Consider the following 20,267-nt stretch of genomic DNA (forward strand, 5'->3'; position numbering starts at 1 on the left):
AGGTGCTCCCGCATGTGAGTCAAAAAATACTCCAAAGAGTTTTCATTGTAAAAACTGTGTAGCAAAGCCACAAGCAAAAAATAACCTAAAACATAAATGAAGAAAATACTCACACATTCCAGAAAAAATGTCTATACTTAAATACGCAATCAGGAAAATCATAAGTTACTTTCATTAGGTAAACCTCGAATAAAACGCTCATTTCACTAGATGATTAGATTACATTCTTCAACAAACTTCCTCTCGTGAACATAGGTCAAACACCGTCTGCGGCAAGGGCCACAGGGCACGTGGTGCGCGCACGCGGGGCAGGGGGGACGTGGTGCGCGCAGGCGGGGGGACGGGGGGGACGTGGTGCGCGCACGCGGGGCAGGGGGGACGTGGTACGCGCAGGCGGGGGGGCGGTGGGACGTGGTGCGCGCAGGCGGGGGGGGGGGGGACGTGGTGCCCGCACGCGGGGGTTGGGGGCGGCTGGACGTGGTGCGCGCACGCGGGGGGCAGGGGGGCGGTACTCACGAGCGCGCAGCCCCGCAGCACGTGGTGCGCCAGCGCCCGCTCCAGCCGCGCCGCCGCCCCGCGCAGCCCCGCCTTCTCCCGGGCGGCCGCGCGCAGCGCCTGCGTCAGGGACGCGTTGTCCTTCAGGAGGCCGTCCAGCAGCTGCGCCTGGTCCTCCGCTGCCAGTTTTCTCTTCGGAGAAAACAAGATAAACCGCGTGAGGATTTGTTAGAAGGCACTCGCCCTGCTTGCGTTTTTGTTATCGGTTATGCTCAGAGTTCATCGTTGCAAACGGATTTGGGGCTCCGGGGACAGCTTGTGGAGCTGGGCGGAGCTGCCCATGCGTGGCACGGGAAACGATGAGTCACCAAACCCCGTTTCTTTTCCAGCTTCTCGGAAACAGACTGGAGCAAAACTGGGCTGTGGACGAGCAGGCGGTCAGAGACGCCGGGGTGACCAGGGAACGTGGCGCGTGCGGCCGTGGGGACCTATGAGTGAGCCCCTTAGGCAGGTCCTTATGCCCCCTATCAGCGGGCCCTTCAGCTTGCAGTGACACAGGACTCGGGAGGGCGCAGCGTCGGACAGACAAGCGGGCAGGACACAGCACAGCGCGCTCAGCAGCCAGGGGGCGGTTCTCACGGCGAGCGCCAGGCTCCCGGGGCACGACGGCACCTTAGCCGCAGACGACCGGGTGCAGACCCCCCACGGTGGTGCTGGCGTCCACCGGGGGCCAGGGAGAGGAAGCGCGCGTGAGCGCCACGTCACCCCGAGGCGCCCGCTGGCTCACCCCGATGCAGCTTTACACAGACAGGGCGGCGAGCGGGGGGGGGGGGGGGGGGGGGGGGGGGACGAGCAGCCGAGACGAAGAACGAACCCGGCGGCAGCCGCGCTAGCTCACCGGGGAGGGGCCCGACGCACTCAGCTCGGACTTGAGTTCCTCCAACGTCCGCAGTAAGGATGTCACTGCTTTCTCGTTCGACGACGTCCAGTCGTTCATTGTCCTATAAAAATAAGTGGGCACGTCAGAGGGTCACATGATCCCGGCCGACGGTCATCCCAGGCCCGCGGAACGCTGCGCCGAGGCCGGGGCTCCGGGAGGACCGTGCGGTGCCGTCAACGCGCGCCCAGCGCTTCAGGGAGCGCGCCTGTCCGCGCAGGTGGACGAGCCCAGAGGCCTCTGGCCACGGAGCATGGACGAGCAAGGCTCCCGCGGTCCTCCCGGAGCCCGGGCCTCGGCGCAGCGTTCCGCGGGCCTCGGATGACCCGGGGCGGGGCCTGTGCCACGGAGTGTGCGTGGCGGGGGCGGAGTTAACTCTCGGGTTCTGTTCACAGAGACCCGGGTGCTGGAGAGGCATGTGCGGCAGGTGCTGCGCCACAGGCCCAGCTAACGCCGGGTGCCACCCCACTGTGGTGCACCCGGTGGGGCTGGCAGTGGGCCTGGACACTGGCCGGTGAGAGCTGTGACCGGCGTGGGGAGGACAAACGTCACGTCGGACGCGGGAGCACCACCGGCACCCACGCGAGCACGCGGTGTCTCACTAAACGTAGGCCCCATGCGCCCAAAGCTGCAGCGCCCTCTCCACTGCGAAGGCGCAGGACGGCGGTGCTCGCAGACGCCGCACTGACCTGTCCACGGTCTGATTGACAAAGCTGGTCAGCAGCCCGGCCGCACACAGCAGCTGCTGCCGAATCTTCTCCAGGCCCTGCTGCTGCTCCTGCAGACGCACCGCCTCCGGGGCCGGGCACCCCGCCTCCCCGGCCTGCAGCGCCCTCGCCGTCCGCTGAAGCTGCTGGATCTTGTGCTCGTGCCGCTGGCGCTGCAATTCTAACTCCCGCTGTCATCAACAGCAGGGCAGAAGACCGTCACGCGCAGGTCCCAGAGGCCGGCCCTGCACCACCACCCCGGGTACACCCACGCCGGGCGCTCGGGGGCACCTCTGCCTCCATGACGGGGCAGTCCCACTGCAGCCTGTGGGCCGCAGGTCCTGTCCGCCTTCTCAGGCCCGAGTTCTGGCCCACCACCCTCCACACACACGCGTGTGCACACCCACGTGCATAATGTGAGGCTGGGCCACCCTGTGGCCCACGCGGAAACGCCCACTGCCAGGGACAGTGCCCGCCACTGGTGCCAGGGGAGGTCGGCAGCGACGGGCTCCTGCCCAAGGCGCAGGGCCCAGGAGACCGGCGATGTGGGGGCAGGGGCGGGCCGAGGAGGGCGCCAGCAGAGGGGCCTCCCCGTGGGGAAGCGAAGCTCGTGGGCCTGGGGCGCACAGGCGGGGCCGCGGCAGGCGGGGCCCGGGGCCCAGAGCCCAGGCCCCCGGTGCGCGGTTCGCAGCCGCCCTCTTGGTGCCCCGTGAAGAACGGCTACAAGTTTAACTTGGAAAACATTTTCTTTGTGATTATGTCTCAAGCAATCATGTTACCACTCAGTTTTACAAAGAATAGAAAAGTCAAAATGAAGTAAAAGGGTTTGGCTAGAAACTTCGCGTATGCTTCGAGGAAGTCCTCTGAGAAGCGCCCAAAAGCTACAGACCTCTCAGGAAAAAGGGCGACGCGCAACACCCCGAATGCATTCGGGGATCCTGGGCCCACCAGGGGCTTGACGCCACTCCAGTCACACCCGGCTTACCTGGCCGCACCTCCAAACCACTGTTGCACTCTCCAGGACTTCTGGTGATAAAACGTCACGACTACAGTGAAAGCTGTCCATCTCAGTCGACGCTAACTGTGCTGGCACCGGCTACAACACGGACGACCCCTGAAAACCTCGCGAAAGCAGCCAGCACAGACGACCAACAACGCACGACCCTTCCTATAACTGTGCAGAGATGGAGACGGGGCTGGGGCGAGGACAGGGTTCCGTGCTGGAGGGCCGCGTGTGCTCCAGTGCTGGTGGCGGCGGCGGCTGCAGGACTCACGACTACACCAGGAGCCCCGAACGGTACCATTTGAACTGCGAACTAAGTGGTATGTGGATTGTACCTCAGTAGAGCTGTTGAAAACTATTAACCGCACCCCTCACGCGAACTTACGAAACTAATTCCATAGCATTTTGGAATCTGATTTATCCTACAGCATTTAGAAACCCAGACTTTTATTCTTAAAAACATATTCATTTCTGAATTATTTCACAGCAGGCTAACCACAAAAAAAAGCAAGCCATTGGTTTTCTTTGTGCATTTTAAGACTTTTTATAATTTCACAAAATACAAAAACAATAGTAAAGATACTTTTTTCCAAGTTTTTAAAAAACATTTTTAAAGAGATCAAAATAAATGTTAATCTATGAGAAGACAACAGCATATAATTTCAAATGTATCTAAAAATAAGGCCTACGCAAAAAATGAAAAAGGGAATGAACACTTCCAAGCCCCACTGCAAGGCCAATATCATTGTGTATCAGAGGCAAAGACACCACAAGGGAGTGACACCACAGGCCAGTGTCCCTTACGACCACAGGCGCAAAATCCTGAGCAAAACACTAGCAAACGGAGTCAAGCACCATAGAAAAACAACGACCAAAATCAAGCGGGCGTGTCCCCCGAAGTGCAAGGCACGCTCAAAATATGAAAACCGAGGTACCACATCATAGTAGACTGAAGAACAAAACCACACAACTCAAGATGCTAAGCAAACAAATCCAACACTCTCGCAATTAAAAAAAATAAATAAAAAAGGCTGAAAAACTAGGAGAAGTTTCCTCTGATAAAGGGCATCTACAAAACCCCGCAGCTCTCTAGTACTCAGTGGCGAAAGCCTGCTCCCTGCAATCAGGGACGAGGTACGGGGTCCCCTCGGCACCTGCGGCCATGCTCCACCGTGAGCGTCAGCCAGGGCCATTGGGCAGGAAGAGGAAACAAAGGCACCAGGCCGAAGAGGAGGAAGCAGGACTACGCGTACGCGCAGACGAGAGGGCCTCGCGCACGGAAATCCCAAAGGACCGTTAACAACACCGGACGCGGCGGCGTGCCGCTGGGCGGGGGAACGTGGGGCCGGCACGCGGAAGTCGGCTGACTGCTGCGCACTGGCGGCGAGCCACCTGCAAACGGAGCCGAGAAAGTACCTCCGCTTACTACGGCATCGAAAGCGACAGAATCCTGAGGAACAAATCTGTCCGAAGAAGTGTAAAGCTTGTCATCTCAAAGTTGCAAAACGTCGACGAAAGAAACGAAAGACGACCTAAAAACCGGTCTCACTGTTCAGCGACGACACTCCCGCGGCGGCGGGCGGGACGCCGTCCCGAGTCCCAGCGGCCTCGTCGCAGAAACCAAGAGGCGACCCTCAAAGAAAACGCGCGCCAACGGCGGGGGCCCCGCGTCCACACCGCCCGGAAGAGCCCGGCGGGGGCCCCGCGTCCACACCGCCCGGAAGAGCCCGGCGGGGGCCGCGGCCCGCTGACGCCGAGCCCGCGCGGCTCCAGGGCCTGCGTGCGGCGCCCGCCGCGGCGGCTCTCACCAGCTTCTCCTTGTCTCTCCGCCACCTCGGGCACTGGTCCGCGTCCGCCCGGCTCTGCCGCGTCCCCGCTCTTCTCCGCGAGTCCTTGCGTCCGCCTTGCGCTGCCAGCCGCGACTGTGACTGCTCTACCTCTGCCTGCAGCCACGCGGGGCTGTCCCCCTCTCTGCCCTGGGCACAGCTCGGCGGGGCCGGCACGGGGGACCTCGGCGTGGCACTCACCTCCTTCTCCCTCCGCAGCTCCTCGCAGCGCGCCCGGGCCTCGGCCTCCAGCTCCCGGGCCCGCGCTGCGCGCTGCTGCGCCTCCTCCAGGGCGGCCTGCAGCTCCGCCCCGCGGGCCTTCTCGTCCTGGAGCTGCTGCAGCAGGGCTGGGGAGGCCGGCGCCTCCGGGTGGGCACAGGCCTGCGTCCTGCGGCTCAGCTGCTCGGTCAGGAGGCGCTCGTGCCGCAGGGCCTCGGCCAGCTCCCGCGCGTGGCCCTGCTCGGCCTGCAGGCCCCTGCGCAGCTCGGACAGCCGGCCCCGCTCCTGCGCCAGCAGCGCCTCGCAGCGCGACGCCTCGATCTGCAGCTCCTTGCGCAGGTTGTCCTTCGCCGTCCGCTCGTCTTCCAGCGCGACGCTCAGCCGGCTGTTCTGAGCGCGCTGCTTCTCCAAGGACGTTCTCAACTCCTGCACCGGGACACGGAGGATGGGGAGATGGCACCGGGAGGAGAGCCCTGGAGGGCTTCCCGCCGGAGCCCACCTCTGGACGTCACCTGCGGGCGACAGCAGGCTGCGGGTGCCCATCCCTCCGCAAGCCCAACACCCGGGCTGCGTGCAGCCGGCCCTCTGTGCACGCTGATCGCGGGGGACGTGAGCGTGCTTGACTGAAACCCCCCGCCCGTGGGTGGCCCCCCCGTCCCAGCCCGCGTGGTCCCAGATCGACTGCGCCCGACCGCCGTCGCTCTGAACTGGTGCTGGCTCGGTGCACGGTGCTCCCCGGGCCCGCCCGCCCGCCCGCCCACGTGTGACCACAGCACCCAGGCTGCCCAGAGACACAGCCGGGCTGCACTGTCCCGCCTGGATGGGCCGCCAGCTTGCCCGGCCCACAGGACACCTGCTGGACGCGTGGGCCTCGAGCTGCCGCACAGAACCCGATTCTCACACGCGATTTCTGTCCCCGCAGGAGCTGGGTCGCTGCCACCTGCGCAGTGGCTCCTGCGGCTACAGCTCGTGCGGACGGCCAGTGAGGAGGCTGCGTCCGCCTAGCAGAACCAAAGACTCAGAGGGTGGGCTGAGCGGCACAGGGCTGGCGCCAGGGACATCACGCTGTCACGCAAAGGTGCCTACGGGTTTACCTGGACACGCAACCCTCCCTCGCTGCCGCGAAATCCGGCACAGGGGAGGACAAGGGCCCCGCCCGACGCCCGCTCACCCCCAGGGCCTGCTGGCTCTGGGCCTCCTTCTGCAGGTGCTGCAGCTGCGCCTGCTCCAGCCGGCTCTGCAGGGCTCGGCCCTCGCCGCGCGCGCCCTCCAGCGCCTGCAGCGCGGCCCTCAGGTCGTTCTCCTTGCTGTCCAGCATGGACCTGTGGGGAGGAGGCCGGCACGGCCACGTCACGGAGCGCTCTGGAGGGACCGGGTCGTCCACACTCGAGCTCGGTCCCGCCCTGCGCTCTGAGCCTGTGAGCAGGGCCCCTCGCTCCAGCACCTACCAGCGGAGCATGCGCCATCCCCACCCAAAGGGGCGACCCGCGCGAGCCCCGCGGCCGCCAGCAGAGGGCGCGCCGTACCTCAGCTGCAGGACCTCCCTCTGCACGCTGCCCAGGGACTGCAGCAGCCGCTCGTTGTCCTGCCGGCACTCGCTCAGCTCCGCCCGCAGGGCGCGCACGGCGCTCTGCTCCGCCGCCAGCAGCTTCCGGGTGTCGTTCGCCCTCTCCTGCTCTTCGCTGAGCGTCTTCTGGAGACCGCTTGCGATACATTTTTCCTGCTCGACCTTGTATGCCAGTAACTCGACTACGAAGGAGACAAAGAACGTAAAATAGCATCATTCGTGGGTCCAGAGAGCTGTACGAGGATTTAGCAGGCTGCAAAGCCAGTAAGGGGATGCGGAGAACGACGTTTCCGTGGCCCAGACACCGTAGCTTCTGATGGCGCCAGGACACTCAGGCACACGTTGCTCTTGCCTTCGCCGGCTCCTCCAGCACGTGTGGCACCAGGCTGGTCCTCTTGGCCCGGGAACAGTAAGACTCGCGGGCAGAGCGCGCGCACAGCCCACGCTGGCCACACAGGCTCTGCGGGCTCGACGCGGCTGTGAGGGGCCGCTGGCCCTCTCAGGCCTGGGGGCTCCCCAGAGGCAGAGCGGGGCGCCAGGCTGAGATGGACCTGCACATGGGAGGCCGCGCGGAGCCCGCCCTGCCTGGCACAGAGAGGCCAGCTGTGGCCGTCCCTGTGGTCGCTCCAAATGCCATGCCACCTGCCACTCGTGTGCCGAATGCCTCCCAGGAGAGACAACTCCCGCCCAGATGGCTTCACCGAAGAATCCCCCCCAAACTTAATGAACCCGGCTCTACACAGACTCCTGTGGAAGACAAGAGGGCACAAGCGCGTCAGCCCTCTGTGACGCAGGCCGCAACTCCCACCCCAAAACCAGAAGAACGAACGAGAGGCCGTGGCCCTCACGAGTGCGGATGGAAAGGGTGAGCAAACCCAGCCCCGAAGTGTGTCGCGGGCGCGGATGCACCACGACGAGGACTCAGGGCCACGGCCCAGGCTGCGACGCAGCACGTGACTGGCCCGCTGCTCAGCATCTGAAACTCGGAGAGGAGGGACTCGCTGGGGCTGGCGGGCCAGCCGGCGCCGGCCGAGACGCGAGTGCTTCCCCACGCGCTGTGTGCTCCCGGGCCCGGCCCGGGGGGCGGGAAAGGGAAAACCAACGTTTTCCATTCGGCAGCAGCCTGAGTGTCTATGTGAAAAAGCCCCACAGAACCTAAGTGCAGAGGCCACAACAGCTGTTGGAGCCCAGGGGCGCAAGGTCCAGAGACCGTCCCAGTGTGTCCTGCTGGTGCCCAGCGCACGTGCGCAGACACAGCCCCCCGCCCCGCGAGGTCTCGGCGAGGCCGCTGCCCTGACCAGTCTCTCGGAGTCGTCCTCACGCAGAGTCCTACGGATCGAGACATGTGGCAGCCACGGCGTCTAATGCCGAGACCGACAGTCCCCACACTTGGGGCCCTGGTTGCACCAGGATGTCACTGCTGTCCCCTCTGCTAACCTAAACGCTACCTTACCAACCAGAGGGAGCTCAAGCGGACACGCCTCCCAGAGCTGACCCACCCTGCCTGCGCAGCTGGTGCTCCCGCCGGCTCCCGCGGGCCTCCGTGCTGGTCAGCGCTGCGCACAGCTGCTGCAGCTTCTCCTGGTTCTGCAGGTGCGTCCGCCGCAGCTGGGCCCGCAAGGCCTGGATCTCAGACAGCAAGCTGCCCCTGTCAGACAGACGCAGGTGCTCCGAGGACGTCTCCTGCAGGTCCCCCTGGGGTGGGCAAAGAGGGGCAGCAGTCAGGCTCAAAGGCTCTGTGGCAGGAGAAGACCGCCACACGGGGTCGGAGCTGCTGACTCTGATGCTCTCGCCGCGGGCACACCTGACCCTCCGCCCCCGCACGCTGGTCTCTCTTTCGGGGCCTGCTCTGTACCGGGGCTGCCACCACCTGCGTCTGGACTCGCGCCCTATCTCACAGGAGTAGGTGCAGCAGGGCCCTGAGGCCCCACAGGGCCGACACCCTTCGACCCTGGGCTCAGCGCCCACAACGTGGGCCCAGGAAGCTTGGAAATGCTTTTGTTTCTGAGGAAATGCCAGTTAGCTCCAGACTGGACTGCAGTGTGGAGCACAGAGGCACACAGCTTTTCGCTGCATGGAATTCAGGCAGGAAAACGTGGTGCCACACTTGAAAGGAAGGCCAAGGGACACCCTGTGGCTTGGGGGAACCAGACCCAAGCTCACCTGCTCGGGCGCCACCTTCTCCAGATTCTGCAACAGGGCGCTGGGGCCCGCGGGGTCACAGCCACAGAGCCGGGGCTGCAGCCCCGCCGCCAGCACCTCCCGCTCTTTTGCAAAGGCCTCCTGGACGACCTGCAGGAACTGTTCTCTCCAGTCGAGGCACGTGTCGGAAAGGTCCTGAAACTGGAACAGGGACCCGGTGCCTGGACAGCTGCCTCTGGGCAGGACCGGACAGGGGCTGCCCAGGCAGGGGAGGGGACACACGAGGCCCTGTGTCCAGGGAAGGCCTGCGGCTGGGAGTGATGCCACACGGACGTGTGCACAGGGCGCAGGTGAGCACGGACAGCTGCCCACCCGCCGCCGGCTCTGGGGCTCCCTCCCTGGCAGGCCCGGCCTGGGTCCCGTCCACTGCGCTCTCCACACCCACAGCTTGCTGGCAGCCCTCGGCCACGGGTCGTGTTTGGCCTCTGCCTCTGCACTGTCCAGCTCCGGCCCCCATGCCCACCCGAGGCCTCTGCTGCCCCACCGAGGCCTGGAATGGGCTGGCACGTGGCTAGGGCCCAGGCCCGCGAGTGGGAGGCCTACAGCCTCGTGCTGCCCATTCCCACTGCGGTGGCCGAACAATGCCCCTGGTCGTCCGAGCCCGCCACCCCTCGCCTCTCGGGGTGCTGCTGTACCTTCTCTCCCTTCCCGAGTGCTGGCACTGCCTCCCACTGGCCCTGGTCCCTCCGCGGGAACCACTCGAGGGGGGTGCTCGGCTCGCCCTTGCTCAGCGCACTGGGAGGCCCCCGGTACTCGGACAGGGCCAGGATGTGGCGGCTTTCGTCACGCACCATCTGCAGCACAGCCTGCAGCAGAGCGGGTGTTTCAGGAGGGAGCGAACGCAGCCGAACGCCGCCGAACGCCCCTCCGCTCCAGGCCTGCGCTCCGGGGCCGCCCGCACGTCGCTTGCTCGGCCTTCGTGCCGAAGAGCAGAGCCTGCTGTCCTAACCACGCGGTTCTGCGCCTGAGGACAGCCCCCACGATTCGCCACCCCATCTGCCCCTCCCCTACGCCTGGGAGAAGCTTGGGGCAGGGCCTGGGGCCAACTCCCATGCACAGGGCGTAAAGCCGCCACATCCTGGCCCCGTCTCTCGGGGACTGTGGCTGCATGCCATGAGAAAGCCCCATGTGGGTCTTGGCGCACGTCCCAGCTGACGGGAACTCACCTTGGGGTGACCAGGCGCCTGCAGACAGTACTAGGCCAGCTACTGACCCCCCCGGCCCTACGGCGCCCCCAGGAAGCCCAGACGCGGGGTGCCCTCGGGGTCTGTGAGTACGGGAGCGGCTCCTGCGTTAGTTACAGGGTGCAGGGGCCAGGACACATGTGCCGTCTGCGCTCCACCCGCGGAGGCTGAGAGCAGAGGGCGATGACGTCCCCGATGACCCCACGCAGAGGCTGGGTCAGGGCCAGCGCACCCCGCTTCCTCACGGCATGAAACCAGGACAGAGCCGAGGCTGGGCAGTCAGAGCAGAGTGGTCCCCCCAACGCAGGAGGACGGGCCACACCCTCCAGCCCTGCCCCCCGCCGGCCGTCACCTCCATGTGCTTCGGCCACACTTCCTGCTCTTCCATGGCTCCCAGCGGACACCAGGAGCTTCCCGAGGCAGGCCCGGGTGCCGCCGGACTGGCAGTGGGGGCGTCACGCCCTCCCGGACCGGGGTCTAGCGTCTCCGTACAGCCTGTGCCATCGCCTAGAACACACCGAGTCGGGGCCTAAACCGCGGTTCTCCGGGGGCGCGCCACGGGACGGCCGGCCCCGCCGCCTGGGCCGGCAACCACCAGAGGGAGCGCCCACGAGGCGGCGGGGACGGCGAAAACTCTCTCTGGGGATGTCGGGGGCGGCGGGGGGCACCACACGTGACGCAGGAGAAGTCTGTGCATTCACAATGCTCGTGTCCTGTGGAACGCAAGCTCTAGGGATCGCTCAGCTCACTTCGACACAGACGTGGACGTGTTTCCTCACCCCGAGGGACCTGCCGTCTCCAAACCCAGCCCGCGAGGACAGAGCGCGGGCCCTGGGGGCACAGGAGGTGAAAGATGCCGACGGCAGGGACAGGCTGGGAGCTGCTGGACAAGGAGCAGATGTCTGGTCAGACGGCGACCACCTCTGAAAACAGCGCATAGGGCTGGGGAGCCTGGACCAGGTCCAGAACTGGAGGCACCCGGAACCCCTGACGGGCAGAGGCCCTGAATCGGCATTCAAAGCAGCGCGTGGGCCACCGTCCACCCCGAGCCCCGCAGCTGCGGCCAGTCCAGCTGGGCGCACGCGCTCTGGGAAGCGGAGGGCACGCGGCGGAGTGGCAGCCTGGGCCTTCCCGCTGCGCCCGACAGCAGCCCCCGGCTCCAGGCAAGGGCCCTGGACACAGCTTCCAGAGAGCCACTCAGGCCACCAGGCCAAAGGGCCAGACACAAAGGACAGAGACGGGGACACACACGGCGCAGAGGGCCGATCCCCGCAGAGGGCAGATCCCCGCACGGGGTAGTCTGGACATGCAGCAGTTCTTGGTGCTCTGTGGACTCGGAAACTGTAAATGTAGAAAGTAAAAAGAAAAAAACGACGGTAGACTCACTCTTTCCACTTTCGTCAAGTTTTCTTTCCAACCCAACAGGCGGCGACCTTGACTTGTCTTGAGAATCGAGAGACGTGATAAAATCCTCAATATCTTTCTCCTGTTCAAATAGGTGGAATTTTATGTGGTTATAAAACACCTGCATCATGGAGCTGGGCTTACCAGACACACACGTCCTAAGGCCTGACTCTGTCACCCCCCCACAGAGAACCCAAACAAACGTGGTCCAAAACATGGGCGCATGGAGGTCTCAGGCTTCGACTAACTTAATCAGGTTCAACCACGGTTCTCCAGGGATAGTTTAAAGGTCACTAGCAAATATTTAAAATATTTTTGCATGAACTGGCAGCACATGGATATTTCAAATAACGTATCCCCTAACTTATTTTTTATTGTCTAAGAAATACGAAACATTAAAATCATGTTAGGGAAAATATAATCTAACTTAATAATAAACTGAAGCATTCCTGAAATTAATTAGCATTATATGTGGAACCTGTTAAGTAGGCAATACAACTGAAAATAATCTGAAGAACACATTCTAGACAGAGAACCTGTACGCAAACTACACACAAAGACGAGGCTACGACTGCACTTCTCAGAGTCAGCGTTAGGTAAGAACCTGGGTCCAGGGTGAGTTTCTGAGTAGGACTAAATGCATCTCGCATGTTTTTAAGTCACTGAAGTATCTAAATGTTCATGTTACAGTGGGTTGGGAGCATCCACTGGTGCAGAAAGCTGGCCGTCCCTACACAGCTGACCAGGGGACTGTGAGGTGCTCACCCACACCCACAGGCCTGGCAGGAGGTGAGCCAACAATGGCTGCCGCTGTGACACCACGAGCCACACAGACACAGTCCCACGGGAACACACTGCGGCCCTGGGACCATATGGACACCACCCCAGGGCAGCCCCTGGGGGACACCACCTACCACAGCCATGTGCTGCACGTGGTGGTCAGCGGACAGAGTCCTGTCTGTGGCCAAGGGAGTCTCCGTCCAGCAAGGGGCCTTCACTGCTGCTGACCCGTCCGGGGAACCAAGCAGCCCCCACAGGTCGGCCTGGAGCAGTGAGCTGCTCCTCTGGTCCCCGAGGGAGGTGTCCAGGCTGCGCTGGCTCAGGGCATCCGAGCGGGGGGTCACGGGCAGGCTGGGCAGCAGCTCGAGGGTCGAGTCCTTCCTGACGACCTCAGGGGAGCTCCAGGAGGACAAGTCTCCCGCGCCGAGTGCATCCCTCAGGGGCCCGGGCCCCCCAGAGTACGTGAGGTCCCGGGTGCTGCCGCGTGAGCTCACGTGTGAACAAAGTGAGGCACCCCGCAAATCTGCCTTCTCCTCCGGGGGGACGCTTGGCATTTCATATCTTAACCACGAAAGCTGATTCCCAAACACACCAGTCAGACCCCACGTGATCGCACTGACACCCAGGGCACCGTCGGGGGGCGGCGGGCCACTCCCTTCGCCGTCACTACCGCTGTCACTCAAGCCGTCCTCTGCGACGGGGGGGGAGTCCCGTGGCTCTTGAGACGGGGCCTCCTCTGTCCCGATATTCTGGACTTTCATGGAACGTACCATACGGCTCAGGTTTTCTTGAAGCTGTTTCACCTGAGTTATGAGATCCACCTTCCGCAGCTGGCGCGCTTCCCGCAGCCCCTCCTCGTCCTGCAGGTGAGAAAGGGCGCGCACACAGCGGAGTGGCCGGACCCCGCAGCGTCGCGCTCGACCGCCTCCGTTCACGAGGCGGTTCCCGAGACGCAGGAATTCAGGGTGAGATTCCGTGATAAGCCCTTCGGTCCCTCTAGACTCTTTCCAAGTTTTTAAAAATTTCTTGAAAGAATGAAGGCTGAAAGCTCATTGCCTAAGGCTTCAAATGTTCAGTATTAAACAAAACAAATCACAATCACAAGACATACAAGGAAACAGTAAGTTATGGCCCAGTTAGAGAAAAATGCATCAACAGTACCTGACCCTGAAAAAGACCTAATGGCAGACTACTAGACCAAGATTTTAAAATAACTGTTTTAAAGATGCTCAAAGAACTAAAGATGTGAAGAAAGTGAAAGAACTAATGTTTGAGCAAGACAAATATCAATAGAGAAAAAACCCAAAAAGAAACTAAAAATTCTTGAGCTGAAAAGTATAATACTGAAATAAAAAAAATTTTCACTAGAGAGACTTAAAGGTAGATTTATGGAGGCAGAAGAAATAATTGGTGAACTTGAAGATAAAACAATAGGAATTATCAAGTCTGAGAAAAGATTGAAAAAAGTGAATGGAGCCTAAGGGCCCTACGGGACACTCTCCAATGGACCCATACACTCGCTGTGGGGATCCCAGAAGATGGGGAGAAAAGAGGGGGCAGAACATCTGAGCACATAATGACTGAAAACGTCCCGAATATGATGAAAGATATGAACGTAAACGTTTAAGAATCCCAACGAATTCAGAGACTTATGCTGAGACACATTATAATCAAACTTTCAAAAAACAAAGACAGAGAATCTTGAAAGCAGCTAGAGAGAAATGACTTGTCACACACAAGGGGTCCTTGGTACGGTTATGTGCAGCTTTCCCATCAGACACTCTGGGGGGCAGAGGACTGTGGGTCAATATATTCAAAGTACTAAAATACTGTCAACCGTAAATCCAAGATCCATCAAACCTATACTTTGAGAGGAAGGAACAAACTGAAATGTTCCCGGATAAACAAAAGCTCAGGGAGTTTGTGACCACCGGACCTGCCCTGCGAGAAATGCTCATGGGAGTCCTGCAGGGGGAAATGAAAGGGCACCAGCACCTCAAAGCCTTAGGTAAAAACAGAGATCTCAGTCAAGGTAACACGTGAGCAATTACAAACGCTTATGTTACTGTAGCAATGGCTGGGGACTCCACATTCCGATTTAAATATTTAATACGTTTAAAAGTTAGCGTGTCTGTAACTTTAGTTTGTAACTTCACATTTGTTTTCTACATAATTTAAGAGATTCCTGTGTTTAAAGGATTATCAGTGTATGTTTGGGGCACATGGGTAAAAAGATGCAGTTTCGTGACATCAAAGACCAAAAGCGGCGGGGCAGGCGCTGTGAAGGGTCAGCTTTTGGCTGCTACTGAAGTTCAGCTGGTGCGAACTACGGTCGGGGCGCAAAACATAATCCCTATAGTGACCACAAAGAACATGGCTATAGAACACACACACAGAGAAATGAGAAAGGAATTTAAATATTTTACTGCAAAAAAATCCTTAACGCACGTGAAAGCAGTAATGCAGGAAAAGAGGGACCAAAAAGAACCCTATAAGGCAGATACAAAACAAATGACCAAATGACAGAAAACCCTCCTCGTCAGTAATTACTCTGCATGAATCAGAGCTCTCCAATCAAAGACAGAGATCAGGAGAATGCATAAAAACACATGACCCACTACATTCTATCTATGAGAGCCTCGCTTTAGACACAAAGATATGAACAGCTTGAAAGTGAAACAAAAATATATTCCATGCAAATACTAAAAAACAGGAGCAGAGGTGGCTATGTTAACATTAGACAAAATAAGTTTAAACCAAAAACAGTCACGAGAGACACAAAGGAGAGTGCAATCAGCACCCCGAAACCTCCCAATAAAAATAAGCCCCGGACCCGAGGCTTCACTGACGAATTCTGTCAAACAATTAAACACTGGCGCGCAGGGAGTGGCAGTCTCAGAGGGGTTCGCTGGCGCGGTCTGCCAAACTTAAGAAGAAGGAATACCGATTCCCTACAGTCCCTTCCGCGGGACACAAGCGGAGGGCGTGGCCCAGCTCACCCCGCGAGGCCTGCGGGGCCTGTAGCCAGACACACACGGGGAGACTGCGGACCAGCACACCTTGTGAAGCTCGTGCGAAATCCTCGGCGAAGCACTAGAAAGCCGAGTGTGACAGCATGTTGGGAGGGGTGCGTACCATGCCCAAGAGATGCCTGTTCCTGGGATGCAAGGGTAGTTCGACATAGGAAAAATCAACGTGATTCACCACAGCAACAAAACGAATGAAATAAAAACATCACACGATCGTCTCCATCTAGGCACAAAGAGCGTTTGGTAAGATTCGACTCCCTTTCATGATAAAAACATTCAACGTAGCGAGGAACAGAAAGACACGACCAGGCCACGAGAGCAGCAGCGGGAACTGAGTCCCTCTCCCCGCCTCCTGTCGGCGCCACACTGGGGGGCCTGGCGAGAGCCAGTCAGCAAGAAAAAGAAAGAAAAGGCATCTGGATTGGAAAGCAAGAAGTAAAACTATCTCTGTTCACAGATGGTATGCTCTTACATGTAGAAAACGCTAAAGATTCCACAAAAAAGCTGTTAAAATTCATAAATAAATTCAGCAGTCGCAGGATACAAAGTCAATACACAAAAAATTAGTTGCATTTCTATATCTGAAAAAGAAATTAGAAAACCAATTCCATTTATAATAGTGACAACAAAAACAAAAAATAATTGAGATTTAACTTAACCAAGAAAGTGACTTGTACAATTAAAACTACAAAACATTACTGAAATAAATAAACGGAATCGCATCTCATGTTTATGGATTGAAATACTTAATATTGTTAAGATGTCAGCGATACCCAACGACCTATATGTTCAATGTGATCTTTATCAAAATTCCAATGACATTTTTTGGAGAAACAGAAAAGCCCATTCTGGTCTACGGCCGGCCACACTGAACACGCCCGATCCCATCCGATCTCAGAAACTGAGCAGTGTCGAGCGTGTTAGCACTTGGATGGAAGGCCGCCTAGGAAGACCAGGTGCTGTAGGCGTAAAAAATGAAAAATAAGAGATTGTAAGCTGACCAGGTCCTTGTGATCTGTGAGGTCAACCAAGGGTTGCCTAAATAAATATTCAAAAAAGGAAATAAAAAAGAGGAAAAATTCATTCTGAAATTCACATAAGATTTTAAAGAACATAAGAATAACCAAAATATAATAACGAAAAAGAACAGCAAAGCTAAAGGACCCCCACTTCCTGATCTCAAAACTTACAGCAAGGCTACAGGAATCCAAACAGCGTGGCGCTGGCATGCAGACCGCCGTGTCGACTGCCGCAGGAGAGAGGCCGCGCGCGACTCGCACGCACACAGGGAGGCCGCGCGCGACTCACACGCACACAGGGAGACGCCTTCAACAGGCTGCACACGCCACGTGCTCGCGGGGGAGGGACAGGCTTTCAACAGCGGCGCTGAGACAAGTGGGTGTCTACACGCAGAAGACCGAAGCTGGACCCTTACGGAACGCCAGGCGCAAAAAGTGCCTCAAAATGGATCTAAGACTCAAGTGTAAGCTCCGAAACTATAAAACTGAGACGAAAACACAGGGCGCGAGCGTTACGGCTTCGCACAGTCGGCAAGAACTTACAGGATGCGACCCCGAAGGCACGAGCAACAGAAGACAGAAAAATCAGACCTCACGCACCCAAGGCGTGTGCGTAGGGGCGACGGGCAGCCCACAGAACAGAAGAAAATCGTCGCAAATCACACATCTAACTGGGGATTAACTTCCAAAATATTGAGAGCTCCCGAAACAACAAAAACCCAACCACCCGGTTTTAAAATGAGCAAGACTCAGACATTTCTCTAAAGAAGCCACGCAGAGGGCCAGCGGGCCCCGGGGAAGATGCCCGCCCCAGCCCCCAGGCCAGCCTCCCGACAGCGCCTCCACGACACACGGGGTTTCTACGTGAACCTGCACGGCGTGGGACCGCGGCCGCGCCCGTACCTGCACCGCCCCCGGCGCCGCGCCGCTCCGGGCCGCGCCCAGGCGCATCTCGCTCCTCAGCAGCTGCAGCTCGGCCTCCAGCTGCCTCCGGCAGAGTGTGAGCAGTGCCGCCGCGCCGTCCCGCTGGGCAGGTCCCGCTCCGGGGGGCGGCAGGCCATCCCCCGCCGGCCTCTGCGGGGCGTGGGGGAAACACGGGCAATGCTGGGATGGAGCGCGGAGCCGAGGGCCGCGCCGCAGCGTCCCGCTCAGAGGCAGGCTGGAGCGCGTTCCAGAGAGAAACGAGCTCGAACCAGCTTCACAAAAATGCTGGGGGGAAACTAAACCATTTGACGAGGACTCAGGGGACTACGGGAACGCCTGGCCCCTGGGGACCTCCGCGCGCCGATGCTCCCCGTCAGACAGAGAGGCGTCTTAAAACGCTCTGGTAACTTACAACGAGGACAAGTTTACATTTGTACAAAACTGTGCCGTGCAGCCCGACCTCGCTGCACACGTGCGCAGGTAGGTCAGCACTGGCACGGGCGCCCTCCTCCAGGTCGGGGGCCGCCCGCCAGAAAATGCGTCCTCCGCGCCCAGCAGAGGGGGGCTGTCACAGTCAGAGAGACAGAGCACGAGCGGGAGAGTGAGGAAAGAAGCCCGCTTCCTTCAGAGATGGCCCGGCCGCCCCGCTCCCTGGCCCACAGGCTGCGCCCGAGGCCTGCAGGGGAGCCGGGCCCACCTGGGGGTCGCCGCCGGTCGGCTGCCTGCTGCCGCCGCCGTGTTCCAACTCTTCCCCACACGGGGCCTCTTCACCCCTGGACGCCGGTTCCAGCAAGCCGGCCTCCACGCTGGGGGCCGGGGGGGCCCCGCATGCCTGCTGCTCGTCCAGCTCCTCCTGGCACTGCAGGAACCGCTGGCTCAGTGCCTGCAGCCGGCGGCCGAGGCGGACACACTGTGCTCGCAGCCGCTGCAGTTCGGGGGGCTCAGGCGCGGTTCCCAGGGGCATCTGTTCCAGGGAGCGGCGGAGGCGGGCGACAGCCACCCGCACGGCCTCCAGCTCCGCGGACTGGGCCGCCATCTGCCTGCTCAGAGCCCCGAGCTCCAGGTCTCTCCGGGCGATCTCCGCGTCCTTTGCCTTCAAGGCGGCCTCCCACTCTCGGACCCGGGAGGCCAAGCCCTGGGCCTCGGCCTCCTGGAGGGCCGTGCAGGGCCCCAGCTGAGCCAGCTGCCTGGTGGCCGCCGCCTCCGCACCCCGCAGGCGCTGCTGCAGGGCCTCCAGGGCCTGGCCGTGGTGGTGCTCTTGCTCAGCCAGCTGCTGGCTCAAGGCGTCCCTGGCCGCGAGCGCGGCCTGGAGGTCGGCCTGCAGCGCGGCCTGGGCCTCAGCCCCCTCGGCCTGCAGCTCGCTCCGCAGGTCCTGAGCCGGGCCAAGGCTGTGCCCGCACTCCACGGGCGCCCCGAGCGACAGCTCCCTCTGCAGCCTCCCGATGACCTCGTGCAGCCGCTCGACTTCGTCTGCTTTATCCTTCTGCAGCTGTGCCTGCTTCTCCTGCAGGTTCTCGATGAGGGACTTCAGCTCCTCGACCTCAGGGTGTCCAGCGTCCACGACCTGGCGGGGAGGACACATCTCAGAGACGAAGGAGCCGCAGGGACGCCAGCGCGCCGGCCGAGCCCGGGCTCCGAGTCCCTGCGGCTGACGTGCAGACTGTGCCACTGCGCGGCCCAAGCCACGGTGTCAGCAAGTGGCCGCTGGTGCCCGAATGGCGCAGCGCTGCACCCCGGCTACCTCGGGCTCGTGGGAAGAAACCCCGGCGGCTGCCGGGCCGCTGGCTGCTGCGGACTCCGACCCCCGCGGCGACGCTCGGAGGAAGCGCCAGCTCGGCCGCTTTTCAGCCCGCGCGACGCCGCGTGCCAACGTTGTCACCTTTCTAGACGTGTGCTTGGTTCCGCTCTGAGGGAGCGTTTAGGGTTCGGGTGCCATTCTCACACTAGACCACCAGGGGGACGATGGTGCGGGGGGACCTGCGAGACGACGCGTGTGAGCGAGCCAGGCACACGCGCGTGCCCGCGCCGCCGGCACCGAGCACCGGGCCACGCCGGGCCGCGAAGACTGCTTCTACCACTCTGCCTGAAAGTACGTGCTTGTGCTGCTTAACCTGATCCTCCACAGCGTTAAGGCGAGGCGTGGTGTCGCCCCCAGTTTAAAGCCGGGACAACTGAAATCAGTTACTGAGTATCTTTCGAAACCACAGAGACAGTAAACGGGCAATCGGGACTGAAATCTACATCGACACAGATCCGAAGTCCATCCTCTTAATACCACATCGCTGGTAGTAACAAAAAAATGAAAAATCCAAAGCGATTTGTGTTCGAGTCAACGGCCAACCAAGTCGTCATCACCTAATGTTCTGCTTCCTAGGAACTGATGATGTCCTTGCGATTCTGGGTTCACTAGCACCGCCTGACAATTCTTCAAACTCACACTCAGATCTGGCCCATAGTTAAAACGAGAATGAGAGAAGCTTTGTTTATCAGACACAGATACACACAGCTACACCCGAATGCCACACTGCACCGTTAGCAAAAGCAAACCGGTCAGTGCTCGGCGCCTCACCCCCGCCTCCCCCGGCTCTGGCAGCGCAGCCGGCCGGGCCGCTCCGGGCCGCAGTGCTCGGCGCCCGCCGACCCCCTCCCCCGCCCCCGGCTCTGGCAGCAGGGCCAGATGAGCCCCAGGAGATGGAACTGGGCAGCCAAGGCTGAGGAGAGCAAGACTGAGACGAAAGCAGGCAAGGGAGCCTCGGACTGAGTGGCGACTCGCCCATGCCGCGGGCGGGCCCCTGCCCGATCTCAAGAGGCCAGGCGGCGCGCGCTTCAACCTGGCCACGGCGATTACCACTAGAACAAAAACCGCAATGCTTCAGAGGCAAGTTCCCCACAAGTTAACTCTAAGAATATCAACAAGAACATAACTGAAATGTTCAAAACACAAAAAACCAGCATCATGTGATAAATTCTG

At 60.4% G+C, this 20,267-nt stretch overlaps 1 protein-coding gene across 5 annotated transcripts in view; it reads right to left on the reverse strand.

Annotated features, from left to right (window-relative positions):
- The window catches only part of PCNT (pericentrin), a 78,213-nt gene that overhangs the window by 11,005 nt on the left and 46,941 nt on the right, over positions 1-20,267 (reverse strand). For 4 of the 5 annotated variants that reach the window (XM_036238073.1, XM_036238075.1, XM_016143562.2 and 1 more), the window contains 14 exons: positions 17,994-18,860; positions 17,276-17,446; positions 12,459-13,184; positions 11,527-11,626; positions 10,493-10,647; positions 9,592-9,762; positions 8,918-9,097; positions 8,254-8,449; positions 6,714-6,936; positions 6,359-6,509; positions 4,951-5,613; positions 2,122-2,330; positions 1,394-1,496; positions 517-687 (listed from right to left, as the gene is read on the reverse strand). In XM_036238073.1, coding sequence (XP_036093966.1) covers positions 517-687; positions 1,394-1,496; positions 2,122-2,330; positions 4,951-5,613; positions 6,359-6,509; positions 6,714-6,936; positions 8,254-8,449; positions 8,918-9,097; positions 9,592-9,762; positions 10,493-10,647; positions 11,527-11,626; positions 12,459-13,184; positions 17,276-17,446; positions 17,994-18,860 — 4,086 coding nt within the window. The remainder of the gene's footprint in view (positions 1-516; positions 688-1,393; positions 1,497-2,121; positions 2,331-4,950; positions 5,614-6,358; positions 6,510-6,713; positions 6,937-8,253; positions 8,450-8,917; positions 9,098-9,591; positions 9,763-10,492; positions 10,648-11,526; positions 11,627-12,458; positions 13,185-17,275; positions 17,447-17,993; positions 18,861-20,267) is intronic. The other variant, XM_036238074.1, reaches the window with a different exon arrangement.

Source organism: Rousettus aegyptiacus, unplaced genomic scaffold (genome assembly GCF_014176215.1).
Source record: "Rousettus aegyptiacus isolate mRouAeg1 unplaced genomic scaffold, mRouAeg1.p scaffold_m13_p_20, whole genome shotgun sequence".
NCBI lineage: Eukaryota > Metazoa > Chordata > Mammalia > Chiroptera > Pteropodidae > Rousettus > Rousettus aegyptiacus.